Here is a 17,497-nt window from a genome sequence, read left to right as displayed (position 1 = left end):
TTTTCCCATCACTTTTATCTCACTTATTAGTGAGATATTTGAAATTTTACAAAATATTTAAGCTCTACATAAATTATAAATAATTCAAACGACAACAGATGAAAAATATTTTTAGCAGTATAAAAATAATGACATAAGAGTGCTGACCATTAAATTTGGTGGCATTAATTTTGGATAGTGATTCTCAATGTAATTTCATTGATAAATTAACAAACGACGGGAAAATCAATGAGGTTATTTTACATTACAATAAACATAGACAATTCAGATTCTATTATAGATAATTGAAAAACAATAAACTATAATGAAATTTAAAATTTATAAAACTGTGGAAAACCAGATTTGCCACTATGGCAATTATGAGAGAGTTTTTTATAAAATATGTAACAAAAACGTAAAAGATGGGTTGTACGCGACATTATTGATGTGGGAAAAAGGTGATCAAGAGTAAAATAGCTCAATTATTTATAAGTTACAATTAAAAGTACAAAAGGCTTTCAGTTTTTTGGGTTTTAGTTTGCATCTAAACTACATAGTTAAGTTTTAATCCCTTTAACACGCAATTTCGCAATCCACTTCAGTTTGTAATCTATTGTTTTGCAATAATATTATAGAACATATTATTGTATTGTCACAAGAGGGCAGATATTAAGTAACAATACATGTAAATCTAAATTGAATAGCAATGTGTCGTACAAAAAATATTCAATATATGCTAATTTGCGTCATAATACGAGAAACATTATTTAAACAGTTTTATAAATATTTATAGTGGAAAATATCACAAATCTATATTAAGTTAACATCTAAACATTGTCAACGGAGAGTTCAACAGACCCTTTTTACTCTACCAGTATTGACGGCAACATACTGCTTACAATTTTTAGAAATATTAAAATAACACTGAACATAATTTTTATTTGTTGTTTCCGAATAATTAGGAATTTTACTTTGGTGGGACTTTGGGCACTATGCACAGTCAAACTCATGTAAATAAGAGTCGTTACTTTGAATGGGAACACGTCTTATCATCACCTTCACTTATTCCCATTTTAAGTATCGTATAAGCCCATTTATTTACATATGTATGACTATGCAAAAAGCCCTTAGGCTTACGTTACTTTGCTCATTTAGATATTGAGCAATTATTTCTATGTATGAAAAAGGATACCGACAACACACAAAATGTTTGTTAGTTGCTGTTTATAATGCGAGTATAAAAAAATCATACTGACATAAAATGCGCATTGAAAGTTGAGGCGAACACAGATACGAAAGATTGTGTGTATTGGTGCATTTCTAAGGCAACGGGCATTGCACAACGTCTACGAGAATCAGCTGTTTGTAAACAATGTGTCTGTGTGAGTATTGCTTCGCCTCAATTACTCTCATGTAATCATGGATGATGTTTAATTCTCACATAATCTATACAACATTTGTGTTTTTTCATTAGCACAAAAAATAAAACAATACGTAAGAATTCTGCCATATTGTCAGGTCCATAGATGTCATAAAATTTAGAAATTGATTAGTCAGAAACGTCATCATGATTTCCTTCATTGCATGAATATCGATAATGCTTTTATATAATGTAAAACTGAAGATAATCCTTAGATTTACTAGAGATTGAACGTATAGTAACATCTACCGACGAAAAAGATAACTACTAAAACTCGCAGTCAATAAATACAGCACACTGCAAAAAAGACTCACCGAGTTAACATTGTAATTTAGTCGTGTCACAGAAGTCAATCAATATACATCTGTGTATTAATTCTAACATCTCCAAAATGTAAATTTAGTAAATTAAATAACCTAAATAAAATAAACAACTACAAATTGGTGAACCCACTTCATGAGGATAATAGATGTTACTATAAACGATACTTTGGTGGAAACTGCATTATCTACCAAACTTCATTAAAAAGGTTATGTAACTGGATGTGCAAATATGATAGCAATCTAATAAACGATAACAAGACTATGCAACAAAATCTAAAGGTCTGTTGAACCCGCCTTTCCTGTTCATATACTGTCTATACTTTCTCTTTAATACTACCTGTACCTCTCCGGCTTCATTGTTTTCCACTTTCTTTCCTTTGGTTGTCTGGAAGCCGCCAAATCCCATCACCCTGATCATCTCTTGTTCCTCTGGTGATTTTCCTTCTAAATCTGCCTGCGTAATGGCTGGCCGGTCTGCCTGTGTGTTTGACCTAAGTATTTGCATTAAAATATGCATTATTTATCAGCTGCGGGATCGAAACGGAGTCAGAGACAGATGCTCCACCAACAAAGCCACGCTCATACACAATGTTGAATTGAATATTGTTTGATATGACAACATGACACATTATGACACTCGTGTTTGGAATTATTCGGGTTCCCAAATGCAACATGTAGAGCTTGCAATGTGAGACAGCCAATGTTTTCCATACATTTTATAGTGAGGATTACAGTTAAATAATCCCATCAAAAATTACCTGTGAAATCAAATAGACGTCGGTTGGAATTTTGCTCTCCCTGTGCCTATATTGAGTTTAATAAAATGCTCGTAGGACAAAATAAATATTCAATATAATTATTTAGTACAAGTCTTCACTACTGCATTGTAAAGTAATTGAATGGATTGCATTAATCACATATGAGCAACGTTCCCTCTACTGAGCAGTGGCATAACTAGGGTTGGTGTCACCTGTCAGTGACGTTAAATTTACACCCCCCCCGGACGAACACACACTTACAATTGTTCATTAAAACTTACATTTTAAGGTATTTATTAATTTCAGCCTTCCGCCTTTCGAGAAATGAGTCGAAGAATTGTGCATGTGATATAAAATCTGGCAAAGGAAACTTTCTTTTACAATATCTTTGTGTGAGGACTGTGCGGGGGATAAAAACATGTGTGTGGAGACATTTTGGTAGGTGAGGTAGGGAGATATTCATTTAGGGCCTAATTAGGCTAAGGCCACATAGGTAGGTGCCATGCTTGGTGGCTACGTGCTAGGTGACATATCCTAGCGAATGGACGCACACTATACTATCGCAATGGCCACACTGCACGCTTCGCACCTCGCTACTTGATTACGAGTCACCACGTGAGTCTCCCGGCGAACAAACGTGTTGGTTATTTTTATTGTGTCACCTAGTGATTTTTCCATTATCTATGGATTTTGCAAGATGGCGGATGTTTCTTCAGTATGAAAAAGTCAAACACCGTATATTTTGAGGTTATGAATAATAACGCATGGGATGAATTGACATTATGCACCCAACAAGTTCGAATTTGAGACTTTCGAAATTTTAAACTTAAATTCTCTGTGAGAAGTAGCTTTCTGGTTAGTTTTGAGATAGACATATCGTCGGTGTTTTGTAAAAAGGGCGAATTAACCAAAATGCTATTTTACAGGAGGAGGATTTTTAACTTTTGACATTTATTTGTTTATTACCTGTGATGATTATAAATATCTAAGGCCTACCGCTCATGGACGATTACATAACCGGCCGGTAGCATTCGGACAATCGTTGGTTTGCTCGCACATGATCCAATTTATTACCAGCCAGTATGTTTGAGCGCGCATGGCGTGATATACATCGGAGGCAATGCGCGCGCACTGAAGATATGCACCGCACCGAAAAATGGCACACGCGATATGATAAGAAACGTCAAAATGGATTTTGTAGAGGTTTTGTATAGATTATCAAACTGTTTTAAAACGTGGGTGTTGTTACGTATTGAGTAAGATGTTTATTTTTAAAAAGGGCCGCACAATCGACGACTGTTCTCAGTTATCGATTGAGCGACTTATTTTCTTTATTTGCAATTTATTATCAATTTAGAATACAATATTATAACAAAATAGAATAAAATAATTATTTAAATTCGAACACAGGAGGACACTAAACTGACATACCGATAACCGACGCGCACGTGATGTATGAGGACTCGCAACTGAACTCGCTCTGATAATTTGTATAATCAAGGGGCTTTATATATTACGATAATAAGTCAATTAAGTTGACGATAGTCATACTTCATTAGGACGTAACCCATTACTTTTGTTTATGCAAGAAAGTGTTTAGCTTTCGATTTGTTATTGATATGTAAGCCGCACGTGATTATCTACGTGATTCAGTAAGTAATAGATTGAGGTCATGGGTACATAACACCCTCCTCTTTAAGAAACTTGCTAATGACTTTTAATTAAATTAGCCAGTTGTAACTGACTGTAAGATATCCTCTTTAGTGGGATGATTTCTAGGAATAATTCTAGGTGTAAGCTCTATGGCTATACTGTCATTTTCATCATCGTTTTCATTAATTCCAATCGGAATTTCATTTATATTTTCTCGGTTATTTCTTCGTTTAGTCTTTCTATATTTCACAATATTGAAAGTTTTCTTATTAATTATAAAATGTTTATAAATTTTTATTGAAATAAAAAGTACTATTGCTAGGATTACAATGGTTGTTAGTACATATATTATCTTAGTAAATATTGAAGAATGTCTTACAATCGTAGGTTGTTTTTCATATTCTTCCAATTGATTATTGAATTTATCAAATTTATTAATTAATTCTATTGGTTCTACTCTGTTTAAGGTGTAATTGTTATCGTCTATGAGACAGCATTTATCTTTAATGATATTAATGTTAGTGTATGGATTTTCATACTCTGTTAGAATACTATCTGTGCCAGTTAGGCTGATTAAACCATTATTAGTTTTACAATCTTTTTCCAATTTTATAATTTCTGTATGGAGTACTTCAATGTTTATTAATTTTAATTTTTTACAATTAATAGTCAATCTTCTTTTCTCAGATACTGTGTATAACCACTTATTATTTGAGAGTTTTTGCCAAAGGTTTACAGATCCTTTTATATTTCTTACGTTACATATTTCTGGAATGACTTTAACAATGTTCAATAAAAGTTGAGGTTCACAATGCATGTTACTATGAGTTGATAAAACATTTAATTCTTCACATATAAATATTTGATTAAATATATTCTTACATACTATTTCCATGTTATTAATTGGTACATATGTCAGCTCGTCTGTAGATATTGCCATGTAAGTATGTGTTGGTAAAATTAATGAGTATGTATTAGTGTCATTTGTATGGGGAATAGGTAATGGATAGGTTTTGTATAATTTAAATTCATTCGGTAATGTTAAAGGTATTTTTAGTAAATACACTAATTTATTATTCATGTAGTATACTGTCAATTTTGAAATCTCTATAATTAAATGCATATTTTCCAGTAGTAGTGGTAATGGGAAATTTGTGCTATCTGGTAACAAATTTGATCTCTCATTTAATTCTTTATATAATGTTGCTGGCGATAAGATACTTGGATGTAATATATTCTGTTGGGCCATTAAAATTGAATTTATTATTGTACTTAAATGATCTGTTAATCTTTCTAAGGTTAACGCTATTAATTCAGTTTGTTCTGTTATCAGTAACAGTGTTTCAGTATATTCTAATTCGCTTTCGGTTGCATTACTTGATTCGTCTATTCGGTTCATTCCATTAGTCAAAAGGTATTCATTTAGTTTTAATTTAGTCATTGTCTGGTTGAATTTTTATAATGCGTCTTTAGTCACGTGCACCGGGTCCTTCATAAGTTCCATCAGGTGTTGTTCGTTTATGTTAATTTTATCCATTGACTCATCATAAAAAGTCGCGTCGTCTGCGTCTAAAGTGCCGAAGACTGTTTTGAATATTGATCCTAATCCATCAATCAATCCACGTTTATTTTGTCAGCTATTAGTTAAATGAATAATATTTTCATATTGATTTGTAATATCTTCAATGTCGTTATTTAATGGTGTTAGTAACCTTTTACATTCTAGTCTACCATATATCTTAATTGCTATGTTACATTTTATTGTTATATTATTTATATTGTTAGTAAGAATACTTAATTCCTGTGGAATTATACTTAGATTAACATATGTTATAGTCGTCCACGTCTCTTCACTGAGTTTAACCCTTTTACTCCCACGGGGCCGATATTTCGGCCCACCATACCTATGCGAAAACTCCATCTGGGCCGATCCATCGGCCGAAAGTTTGGAACCAAATTTACGATTTATTCCAAATTTTTTCCCGTCATATTTCGTTCATGTAGACGAAGCATTATATTCACTGTGTGTTGGGTGGTGACTAACATTTATTTTAGTGTCGGCATTGTTTATAATTATGCCATACCCTAATAACTCACAAGTCATAATTGCTCTGCTGTCGAACTTGAGACCAAAGAGGGTCATAAAAATAATAAAACATTATTTTTATGACACATTTTAAATTCTGATATTTCTTTTAGTTGTTTTATGATTCATATATCACATTACAAAATGAAATTTGTAATTTTTGAACTAACAATGGATGCCACTGTATTTTTGGTAAGATGGTGAAAAAATACATGAATATAAATAATATTATAAATGATTTAGTGCTTTGAGACTTATTTTTTGAAATTACTTCATTCCATATCAGTTAGTCGTCGATACTGTATCGAATTCTCTTGCGATTTCGTGAATTGAATAATATTCTTGAATACCTTGACACTATACGATTTTTTTTGATTACTTTATAAAAATTCTATTTCATAGAGAAATAATAATATGTTTATTTTTTTTTCTGTTACTACATAAGGATAGATTATATTATAAAATTTGATATATCAATTATAAATAAAAAAATGTTGTCACACTTGTTTTGTTGTTCAAACATAGTTTTATCCGTTCATTTCTAAATAAATATTGATACATTATTTTTTTCTTTTGTTTTATTGATGTAAACTATCAATATTATTACTTATTATTGCTTTATACACCATTGAGAACACACAAAAAAAGTTTCAAATTTTTAAAACATGTGTAGAATTAGTTATTTAAAAAAAACTAAATCGACGATTTGTTGTCAAAAAACGCTTGGGAGTTTTCGCATATGCTAGGCTAAATCAGCTGGGAGTAAAAGAGTTAAGGACTCCTATCTGGTCGAAATATATTCCATTTACTTGTGTGATTGGTGTATTTTGTGTGTACACTTGATGAATAAACAATCTGAAATTATCCATTAAATGGTTTTAGTAAATTATAATACTCTTTTCAATTTATTATTTTCGATTTGTATCGTAATATTCTGGAAATCGTGAATTTCTTTTATACGATATGGTCCTTTCCAGTTTGGGGTCAATTTTTTGTTTAATGAACTCGGTGTTATCGATACCTTGTACCATACCCAGTCGTTGATTTCATACACGTAATTAGATGCGTTCTTATCGTAATTTCTTTTCGATCTCATCTTTGAGCGTAATATGTGTATTAGCTAATCGCGTTTTTATATTGTTTATATATTGTCCATACGTAATGTTTGGTTCGCTGTTTTCTATTGAACTTGGTAAGTTCTCCTTAACTCCAAATACTAACTCATAAGGAGTAAATTTAGTTGTTGAATGTTCGCTTGTATTATAGCGAAACATGGCATACGGTAAGTATTTATCCCAATCAGTATGTGAGTCATTCTCAAAGTGTGATAAATAATCCTTAAGGGTTGAGTGTGATCTTTCTAAAGCTCCATTTGTTTGTGGATGATAAGCTGTAGTTTTATGATGTTTTATTTTAAATAATTTTGTAAATTCTTTCACGATATTACTCGTGAATTGCGTACCTAAATCTGATAAAATCGAATTTGGTACTCCATAGTGTGAAAAGAATGATATTAAGGTTTCCGCAACTGTTTCTGCGTTTGCTACCTGTATTGGATATGCTTGGGAAAATTTAGTTAACCCTTTCGCTGCGAGCCATTTTCGCGGGAATTTGTTTTCAGTCAAGTGATCTGTTAAAACGGTCACTACAGCTAAAACAGATCGATTCCAAAATTAAAAAATAGATTACAAAATGAACTATATATCAGTTATTCCAAATGCACCAAGAAATAAACTATATTCGTTACATTCTCACTAAAATAAATCGAAGAAAGTGAAAACGCTAAAAAATATCCAAGCTTTGACCGCGCGTTCAAAATGGCGGCCGTCCACTCTTCACATAGACGGTTTCAACACATACTACCGAGCAATTCGCCGCGTTTGTATTTGTCATACACAGGGCTGTGTTGAGTACATGCTGCCGTAGTTGGTTACGGTCTATGACAGATATATTACTAAATCACTTGTGGAATAATCAGTGGGTTATCGCTTATCGCATTTAGTAAGTCGTAAACTCAAATTTTATTACCGTTTCAAATTCTGAACCTATATTTATTTTCGTCGCCATAAAATAATGTCATCCACTTATTCATTAGGATGTTTTGGAGAATAAAACACTAAAAATAATTACCGCACTGCTAAAATATTAATATAATATAATTTATGAGGCGCTGTCGGCTTTTTCATTGTACAAAGGGCCTGTCGAATAATCGCCAGGCATAATATGAGCATGTGAACAGAGCTAACACAGTTTCGTGGCACATAAAAATAAAAATTATTACCCATTATAATAATGTAAATATCAAATATGGAACAATGAACAAATCCAAACAAATTTACTGGAGAGCTGTGCATCGATAAAATATTTTCCAGCATTATTTCTTCGATAATATTATGTGGTAGTGACATTTTGGCGGGTGAAATAATTATTTCACTTATATTTATAATGACAAAAAATACTAAAAACAAATCTTCAAAATGTTTCTATCGAGATCACAAATCACTAAGAAAAAATACATAACACTAACGTAATCATAATAATTAATTAAAAGGTAAATAAAAATATTATCGATGCACACTTTTCGATGCATGACCAATGTTTTGTTTTGATAACCCTGGTGACGCAACTAGTACACCCGTCTTCGCAATGGCGCGCGATTCAAACGACTGAATAACGAGTGTTCTTTTCAAAAATATATTTCCTTGTGTTTTACTTGACATTTTTATGATCTGTTGCCTGATATGTCTACCTAAAGGTTTGAACTAATTTTTAAAGCATATTATCCACAAGTGTCTCTTCTAGTTTGGTCAAAAATACGAGATAAAGTCTATGGCATGTTTACATGCCATACGCAGTCTAAGGGTTAAGTCATCATGTAATGTTAAAATATATTTATTTCCGTTATTAGTTTCGTTTAAAGGTCCTACAAGATCTATCGCTACTCTTTCGAAAGAGGTGGATGATGTAGTTGTTATTTCCATTGGTGCCTTGAACTTACGCCTGTCTGTTTTATTAGTTTGACAACCCCTACAATTTTTTACGTACTTTAATATTTCGCCTTTCATATTTGGCCAACGATATTTCCTTTTAATTCGTGCTAAAGTTCTATGATATCCTGAATGTCCTGAGGTCGGTGAATTGTGACATTCGTTTAATATTATGGGAATCTGGTCTCTACTCGGTTCTATTAATTTATTTTGACAAATTACTATTTGTATGTTAGTATTTCTAAACATATATTGGATAAGCATTTTAATTGTTCCAAAGATTATATTATCATAATCGTTCTTAAAATTAGATATAGCTAATTCTTTTATTTCATCTTTAATAAGTATTTCGCGTAATTTTGTAATTGTCAAGAATATGTCCTTTAACGTTGCTTTGTCATAATAATGAATTTTAGTTAAGCAATGGTAATATTTCGGTTTTCCGTTACGTGACGTTGTCACTATTACTTCATGTTGTTCCTTTTCTCGGGTCTTTAAGTCTATGTCTTCTATTATTTCTAAAACAAATTGGTTTGAATCGTCAAAATCGAGAGATGTTGAATATGCGATATTTCGATTGTTTTGTTAATAACAAATCGTCGTACTCATATAAATTATCATATGCTATAAAAGGATTTTCTTTCATGTATTTTACATACGATTCATAATCATCTGTATTATTATCTAATATTGCACTTTCCTCATTATGTTGTGATTCTATACTTGGTATTATGAAATCTTCGTCGAATATATCTCCTAAAGTGAGAACATTAATGTTTTTCTCTACGTTAAATATTGTTATTTCAAGACCTGTTATGTTAAATAAAAATGTTATCATTTGTTTAACTCGTTTCCAAGCTAATCCATCTAATCCTGTTGCTAATTTAGGTAATGCTAGTTTTTTAATGTTATTCTTTATTAAGTGATCTCGTAAGGTTTTTATTGCGTAGTATAGATTCTCGTAAGTTGGTTTATGAAAATAGTTTTTTTTTCGTTATTAAGTGATAGATGATTCTGTTGTCTATTTTTGAAGTTATAAAATCAGTTATTTCTTTCCTGTTTTCTTAATTCTTGATAGTTATTTATTTTCTCTTTAATTTGTGCTGCTAAACCAGCTGACATTTTTACATCTTTAGATATACAATGTGCAAAATCTGATTTGCAATTTAATATATTATCGTTTTTCTCGAGTAATTCGTATTTTACTTCATTCATATCGTTCTCTAGAAAATCTTCGTAAGTATCGTGTAATTTAATTCTGGATAAACAATATGTATTATTATTGATTTTACCTGGTTTATACATTATTTCATATTCGTATTCCTAGAGTTTAAGTCTCCATTTTACTAATCTGGAAGATCCTGGTTGTTTAATATTAAAAAGATAAACTAATGGTTTATGATCAGTGATTATTTTAAACTTTCTACCGTATAGATATGGTCTGAAATGGGTCCCCAGTAAATAGCTAATAACTCCTTCTCTATTGTGCTATAATTTATTTCTGCTTTATTTAACGTTCTTGAAGCGTTTGATATTGGGAGATCTTTTCCAATTATTCCTGGGCTCAAAATACTTCCTATTGCATAATTTGATGCATCAGTAGTTAATATAAATTCTTTAGTAAAATCAGGGTATTGTAACAAAGGTGCTGTAGTTAAATGTTCTTTCAATTTTTCAAATGCTATCTCTTGAACATTAGTCCAATCGAATTTTGTATCATTTTTTAAAAAGTTTGTTAGAGGTTTAATTGTTTTACTGAAATCTTTTATGAATCTTCTATAATAACCTGCTAATCCCATAAAAGCTTTAATGTCTTTTGGGCATTTTGGTCTAGGATAATTTTTTACTGCTGATATTTTATCTGGATTGGGTAAAACTCCTTCATTACTTATTATGTGTCCTAAATAGGCTACTTTCTCATAAATTCACATTTATCTGGTTGTAATTTAAGGTTGTTTGAGTCTAGTCGTTTAAATACCTTTTCTAATTTTTCATTATGTTCTGTCAGGTTAGTTGCATAGATTACAATGTCATCGAGATATACAAAGCAAGATGTACCATTTAGTCCTGTCAATACGTTATTCATTAATCTCTGGAAACTAGCAGGAGCCGTCTTAAGGCCAAATGGCATACGATTGTACTCGTAATGACCACTTGTTGTCGTAAAAGCAGTTTTTGCTTTGTCTTCCTGTTTAACTGGTATTTGATGAAAACCGTTTGCTAAATCAACTATTGTAAAATAGTTACAGTTTCCTAATTGATCTAATATTTCGGTAATATTAGGCAAAGGATATGCGTCTCCTATTGTTATGTTATTTAATTCTCTATAATCAATAACTATCCGCCATTTTGGTTTTCCCGAGGCGTCCATTTTCTTGGGCACGACCCATAAGGGGCTAGACCATGGAGATGTCGAAGGTTTAATTACTGTCTTTAAGCATTTGATCGATCTGCTTATCTACTTCCTCTTTGTGTATCATAGGATGTCTATAATTCTTTACATGTATTGGTTTATTTGACTCTGTATTTATTTCATGTTGGACCGCGTTAGTAAAGCTTAATTCATCGCCTTCTAAATGAAAAACATGGTTATATTCGTTACATAATTCTAATAATGATGAAGCTTCTTCATCATTGAGACGATCTAATCTTATTGATTGTTTAAGTTGACATATTCTATTATTAACATTCTTTATCTTATAATTAAACGCATATATATTTTCTGGTATTGGTTCAAGTATCGTTTTCAATTTATTTATTCTTAAACTTTCGTCAGTAGTGTTTAAGATAGTACATATAGATTCGTTGTTTTCATTTACATTTACAATTGCATTTGATAAATTTAATATACTCCTGGTATATTTAATTCCATATTTATTAATCCACTTTTTATTTCAGGATTTAATATTTATAACTGTTTCACTACGAGGTTTAATTACATAGTTACAATTTTCATAATCATTGGTCTCTGCATTTTGCATTTTAATCGATATTTTATCGTTTATTATTAACTTTTCTGTCTTGTAGTCTATTTTAACATTGTAATTTTTCAAGAAATCTCCGCCTATAATTTCGTCATAGTGAAGATTCAAGTCATTATCTTTAATTACATAAAATGTGTGGCCTTCAAATTCATCATAGAAGTTAAAATTTATTATTATACTTCCAATAGTTTCTGCAGTTTTTTCTTTATCTACGCCTTTCATTTCGGTTATATCGTTGACATTTATTTTCATTTCCGGGTCTAGGCAATGATTTTTTATAAGGGATATTCCCGCACCGGTGTCCATTAAAAATTTCCGAGTTACAAATTTTGCTTTATATTTAATTTGCAATTTAATGTATCGCATAGTGTCCGAATTGATGTGATATATTAAACAGGATTTTAATTCGTCACTTATTAGCAATCTATCAGGTCGACGCGTCCCTTGACAGACTGTAGCCCGTTTAAATGATTTATGCGCGATGATTTTTCTTGTACTCGTTTTCCATCGTTATTTTTCTTTGTATAACATTTATTAATAAGGTGACCCTTCTTTTTACAATAGCTACATATTTTGACATTTTGGGAATAATTTTTATTATCATTATTTCCGGTATACTTCGCGTTAGCGTTTCTATTAAAATAGTTATTATTGTTATAACCATAATTATTGCTACCTCTGTTATTATATCCGTTATTATTTCTACCACCGTTATTGTATCCGTTATTATTTCTACCACCGTTATTATAATTAGTCGGATTTCTTGCTTCTACGGCGTGAATGCGCCTGTCAAAGTTAGGTTTTCTATCATTTTTCCGATAGCAATTTGATGATTCGTGTCCCGTCTTTTTACATGTTGTGCAAAAGGGTTTATGGTCTTGTTTTTTATTCATTTCGTAAATATTTTCCTCTTCTATAGCGATTTTACACGCTTCATTTAAATTAGCGGGACGCATAGCTCTTACTAGCAAGCCTATTATTTGTGGGAGCCTGTACGTGAATAGCTGTAACCCTAATTTTTGGATACTTTCAATCTTACCGTCTCTCAATTCAGCTTTAGAAGTTTGATTAATCGATTGTACACAGGCATCAATACACGTTTCTATTTTGTTGTAAAAATCTGTAACGGTTTCGTTCCTTTCCTGCCTACAATGCTGAAGCTCAAATAATAGTTGAGCATATTGTTGTCTATCTCCGAAATTTATGTATAAAACTTCCCTGAGGTGTACGAATGATGTTATAGATTTAGGTTTACATGCTCGATATGCTTTGCTTTTTATTTGATTTATTATATAATTAAGTAAGCTCGTTTGCTTTTCTTTTGAAGCCAACAATAATGCTTGTTCGCACCCAGCAATGAAGGAATCTAATTTATCTCTATCTCCATGAAATGGTTCAATAAATTTTACAAGAAAGCTTATGTCGTTCGGGGGGTACACATAAACAACATCTTTACTTATATCTATTCTCGAAGTAGATGGGGTTGATGGTTCCGTCATCTTAGATTGATTTTTTAAAATTAATTTATATTCACAATTATTTAACAATTAAAGTGTTAGTGAGAGGAGCAGTATGCGATGTGTAATAATGTTTTGGCAATATAAGCTGACAAATGCACTTACAGGATTAAAGTAGACGCTGCCACCTGCATCTTCATCTCTCCAGTTTGTGTGTGGTGTGTAGTAGATATCTTCTAGTAAGGTCTCGTCCGGGATGTCTCGTTCAGGGTAACTTATCTGGATGTCTTGTCTGTAGGTCTGGTTCGGGATGTCGTGTCTATTGTCTCCTGATTCTGTTGTTTTTCGGGAAGGTTCTTGGCTGCCTTGAAGGATGTAGAATCCACCGTTCTTGATCTTGATTTGTTGTCCAGAATCTTGACGTTGTTAGCCGCAAGAGGTAGTGACGCTGCTTAGTCTCGGTGCCAACGGAATGCGTAGTTCTCAGCAACGCGAGGATGAATCTTCGCGGGCGATAAATCGTCGTCCCTCGTCCTGAAGGCTCTGAGTTTTTAATTTCGTAATGAGTGATTAAACCCAGTGAGAATTTACTTGATACTGATTTTTCGCGACGTTTAACTTTCTCATTAAAATTATTCTGTTGTTACGTATTGAGTAAGATATTTATTTTTAAAAAGGGCCGCACAATCGACGACTGTTCTCAGTTATCGATTGAGCGACTTATTTTCTTTATTTGCAATTTATTATCAATTTAGAATACAATATTATAACAAAATAGAATAAAATAATTATTTAAATTCGAACACAGGAGGACACTAAACTGACATACCAATAACCGACGCGCACGTGATGTATGAGGACTCGTAACTGAACTCGCTCTAATAATTTGTATAATCAAGGGGCTTTATATATTACGATAATAAGTCAATTAAGTTGACGATAGTCATACTTCATTAGCACGTAACCCATTACTTTTGTTTATGCAAGAGAGTGTTTAGCTTTCGATTTGTTATTGATATGTAAGCCGCACGTGATTATCTACGTGATTCAGTAAGTAATAGATTGAGGTCATGGGTACATAACAGTGTATATATTATTAATTTATAAAGAAATAAACTGAAAAAATGGGACTGGTAGGTACGCGCATGCAAAGCCAATATTTGTTCGTTGTCTGCGTGCACTCCTTACGACCGCCTCACTTGTGCGTGCTTGTGTTAGTGCACTCTCGGCCGGCTATGACGTGTCATGCGCAGGCTCTCATTTAAAAGCATTGCCAATGGGGCCCCGGCCGGTTCGAATCAGTGTAAAGTTTTGTGCCTGAACACAGATTTTCAACTCGGCTGTTTGCTCGATCGTCCATTCGCGGGGTTGCATTGCAATACGATGGTTACAACTCCTCGATTGTTAACCGTACGATAGTAAATCGTTCATGCGCGGTAGGCCTAACAAGTTTATAATAAAGCTTAGAAAGAATATTGTCATTATAATAGACATTATTATATAATATTTTAAAAGGATTAATATGTCACATTCGCTTTTTATTCGTAATTTTAATTAATTTAATTTTAGTCGATTATCGTTTTTTTAAGTACTTTCCTGTGGAGATACAAAATTCGCCGTTTTTACAGAACAAAGCTAGTGGGGTACATATTGTATTTTCATTAAAATCTCGATTTCGCCAAAATGATTGATTCACCCTTTTTACAAAACACCCGATGATATCGTTGTTGACTTGAGCGCTCCCAAATCTCAAATGAATTTGTACCTAAGCACGTAGCGTGCATGTGGCAGTAGTGTTTTTAGTAGACAAGCATAGCACCTAGCTCAGCACTAGCGAAGCAACTGCGTAGGTTTCACATTCATGGTGGAAATAGCATTACGTCTGTGAAATACATAGTACTATTGATTGAGTTTGTGATAACAAATAATACAGACCTAGAAGCCTGCGATGGTTTGGAAGTGCCCCCAGCCGAAGGAGAGTCGCTTCTGGATCTTGATCTTGATCTCCTGTTCGGTCTGCGGTCGTTGGACCTTTGACGAACCCTTGTGTTGCGTGGGTTATTTTCCCGCGATCGTGAACGTTCTCTCTCTCGACTTCTGTGTCTTTCCCGGCGAGAGCGCTCCACTCGGTCACGGTCCCGTTTCGGATCCTCACGGCGCCGGGCTGCTGTCGGGCTGGGGGAGCGGCCCATCTCAGGCTAGCTGCAATTTCAAGATGTGGCTTTATCAGTGAAACATGAAGATTTCTGGGCTGACATTACTAATGACGTTATAAATCGAGCCTATAAGCCATGATAACTTGTATCTAGTATCAAGTAGGCACAGAGAACACAAAAATGAGAAGCAGATTACCTTCTGGGTGTTGCTGTAATAAAGTACGTATCAGTTATTAACCGATCGAGCATTTAATTACTTTTTAATTACCACATTTAAATAACATGCTAATTATATCTAATGGCCCCTTAATCAGGACACAACAGCTGTGCGCTGTAAGGATTAAGTAACACATGTGTCCGCGAATGTGTTAAACACAATGACATTAATATGGACAAAGCATCTAGAAAAAAAAATGACTCACTTTTTTGTCGGGTCTGCCGAATGGCATAATCTGTTCTAACGCCATTACAATAAAGGTGATATTGCTACAAATTCTCGATGCTATTTGTCGGGTCTGCTGAATGGTTCAGTTCGAACGGGTTCACTTAAATAAACATTGACACTAGAAACACTGTTCGAACGCCATTACAATAAAGGTGATATTGCTATAAATTCCCGATGCGTGATATCGCATAATGAAAATTACATGTGCGAATTTACTTGCTAGTTACTGTATTAAGTGCGTTGCCCATTAATAATGTCATTGGTTAAACATAACCTACACAAGAAGGTAATTAAATTTGCTGTCCATCAACCACATTATGTAAAAATATTTCTTAAATGTTAGCAATAGCATTAATGAAAAAACGCTTCTTTCAATGGGGCCTCCTTTTGTGTTATCATTGAAGCAAGAGTCAGTTTGTCAAATTATGGTCAATTTTTCTAACCACAAACCCTTCTCTCTTCAGTTTGTACGAAAATAAGTGGATCACAGGGGTCCTTTATTTTGCAAAACTCTTAGATAGGTATTTACATTCAATCTATACAGAAGGTTTCTTCAAAATCATTGAATGGCACAATATTTTTCAAGATGTTTAGGTAACCTGCAGGTTGTAATGACAGAAAAGGATAATATGATACTAGAAGTAGGAGATGATAATATTATTGTATGGTTACCATGATATAAACTACGAAGGTAACAATGTAATGTATCTTATATATTATTATGATGCACGAATTACCAGACAGATGCATTTTAAAAATCAGGTTTGTAGTATGACAATAAACCAGTTTGGCGACCGTTGAATTTACAAATACATGCTATTAAGCCGTAGCTAATAAATGTAAAGCAAAGATGAAATCTTAATTATACATAATTGTAATGTAAGCATACACGGGAATAAGAAAAAAACCATTACCTTAAGCCAAAAGGAAAATAAAAATAAAATAACGACGATCAAATCCGTCTAGTATACAGCCATTTAGCAGAATGACAGATCGCGCAGAAATCTTCTTTACCAACACAGTAACTTTGTTTTTTACTCACTAGGTTATGATTCTAGCTCACTTATTTGATTTTCTTCGGTTCACATACAAAAAAACAAGATTGTTCGAAATAGTGGTAAAACACTATTATATTGAATAAATGTGAAATTTAAAATCTTCTAGAAATAATGTTTATATCATAAAGCTCTTAAATCGGCCTTAATTAGGTGCAAAAATAATTTAGAATAGTCATTAGAGAATACGAGAA

The 17,497-nt window shown here is 32.7% G+C and overlaps 1 protein-coding gene across 1 annotated transcript; it reads right to left on the bottom strand.

Annotated features, from left to right (window-relative positions):
* Window positions 1-507: 507 nt before the first annotated feature.
* On the bottom strand, window positions 508-17,235 carry ytr (U4/U6.U5 small nuclear ribonucleoprotein 27 kDa protein yantar). Its single transcript, XM_085954232.1, has 3 exons — window positions 17,163-17,235; window positions 15,583-15,849; window positions 508-2,213 (listed from the first exon to the last, which is right to left on the bottom strand). Exons 2-3 carry the CDS (start codon window positions 15,837-15,839, stop codon window positions 1,982-1,984), a joined length of 489 nt encoding a protein of 162 aa, XP_085810358.1. The 5' UTR covers window positions 15,840-15,849; window positions 17,163-17,235; the 3' UTR covers window positions 508-1,981.
* Window positions 17,236-17,497: the final 262 nt, after the last annotated feature.

This window comes from Rhyacophila brunnea, unplaced genomic scaffold (assembly GCF_057557595.1).
Source record: "Rhyacophila brunnea isolate RB1 unplaced genomic scaffold, BYU_Rbru_1.0 scaffold_4, whole genome shotgun sequence".
Taxonomy (NCBI): domain Eukaryota; kingdom Metazoa; phylum Arthropoda; class Insecta; order Trichoptera; family Rhyacophilidae; genus Rhyacophila; species Rhyacophila brunnea.
Note: the sequence above shows the minus strand (reverse complement) of the source record. Positions and strands in the feature narration are given on the sequence as shown.

Coding starts and splice junctions, on each gene's coding strand:
- ytr (XM_085954232.1), bottom strand. CDS start 15,839: ATGGGCCGCTCCCCCAGCCCGACAGCAGCCCGGCGCCGTGAGGATCCG. Junction 2,214..15,582: donor AAACCATCGCAGGCTTCTAG/GTCTGTATTATT, acceptor GCAAATACTTAG/GTCAAACACACAGGCAGACC.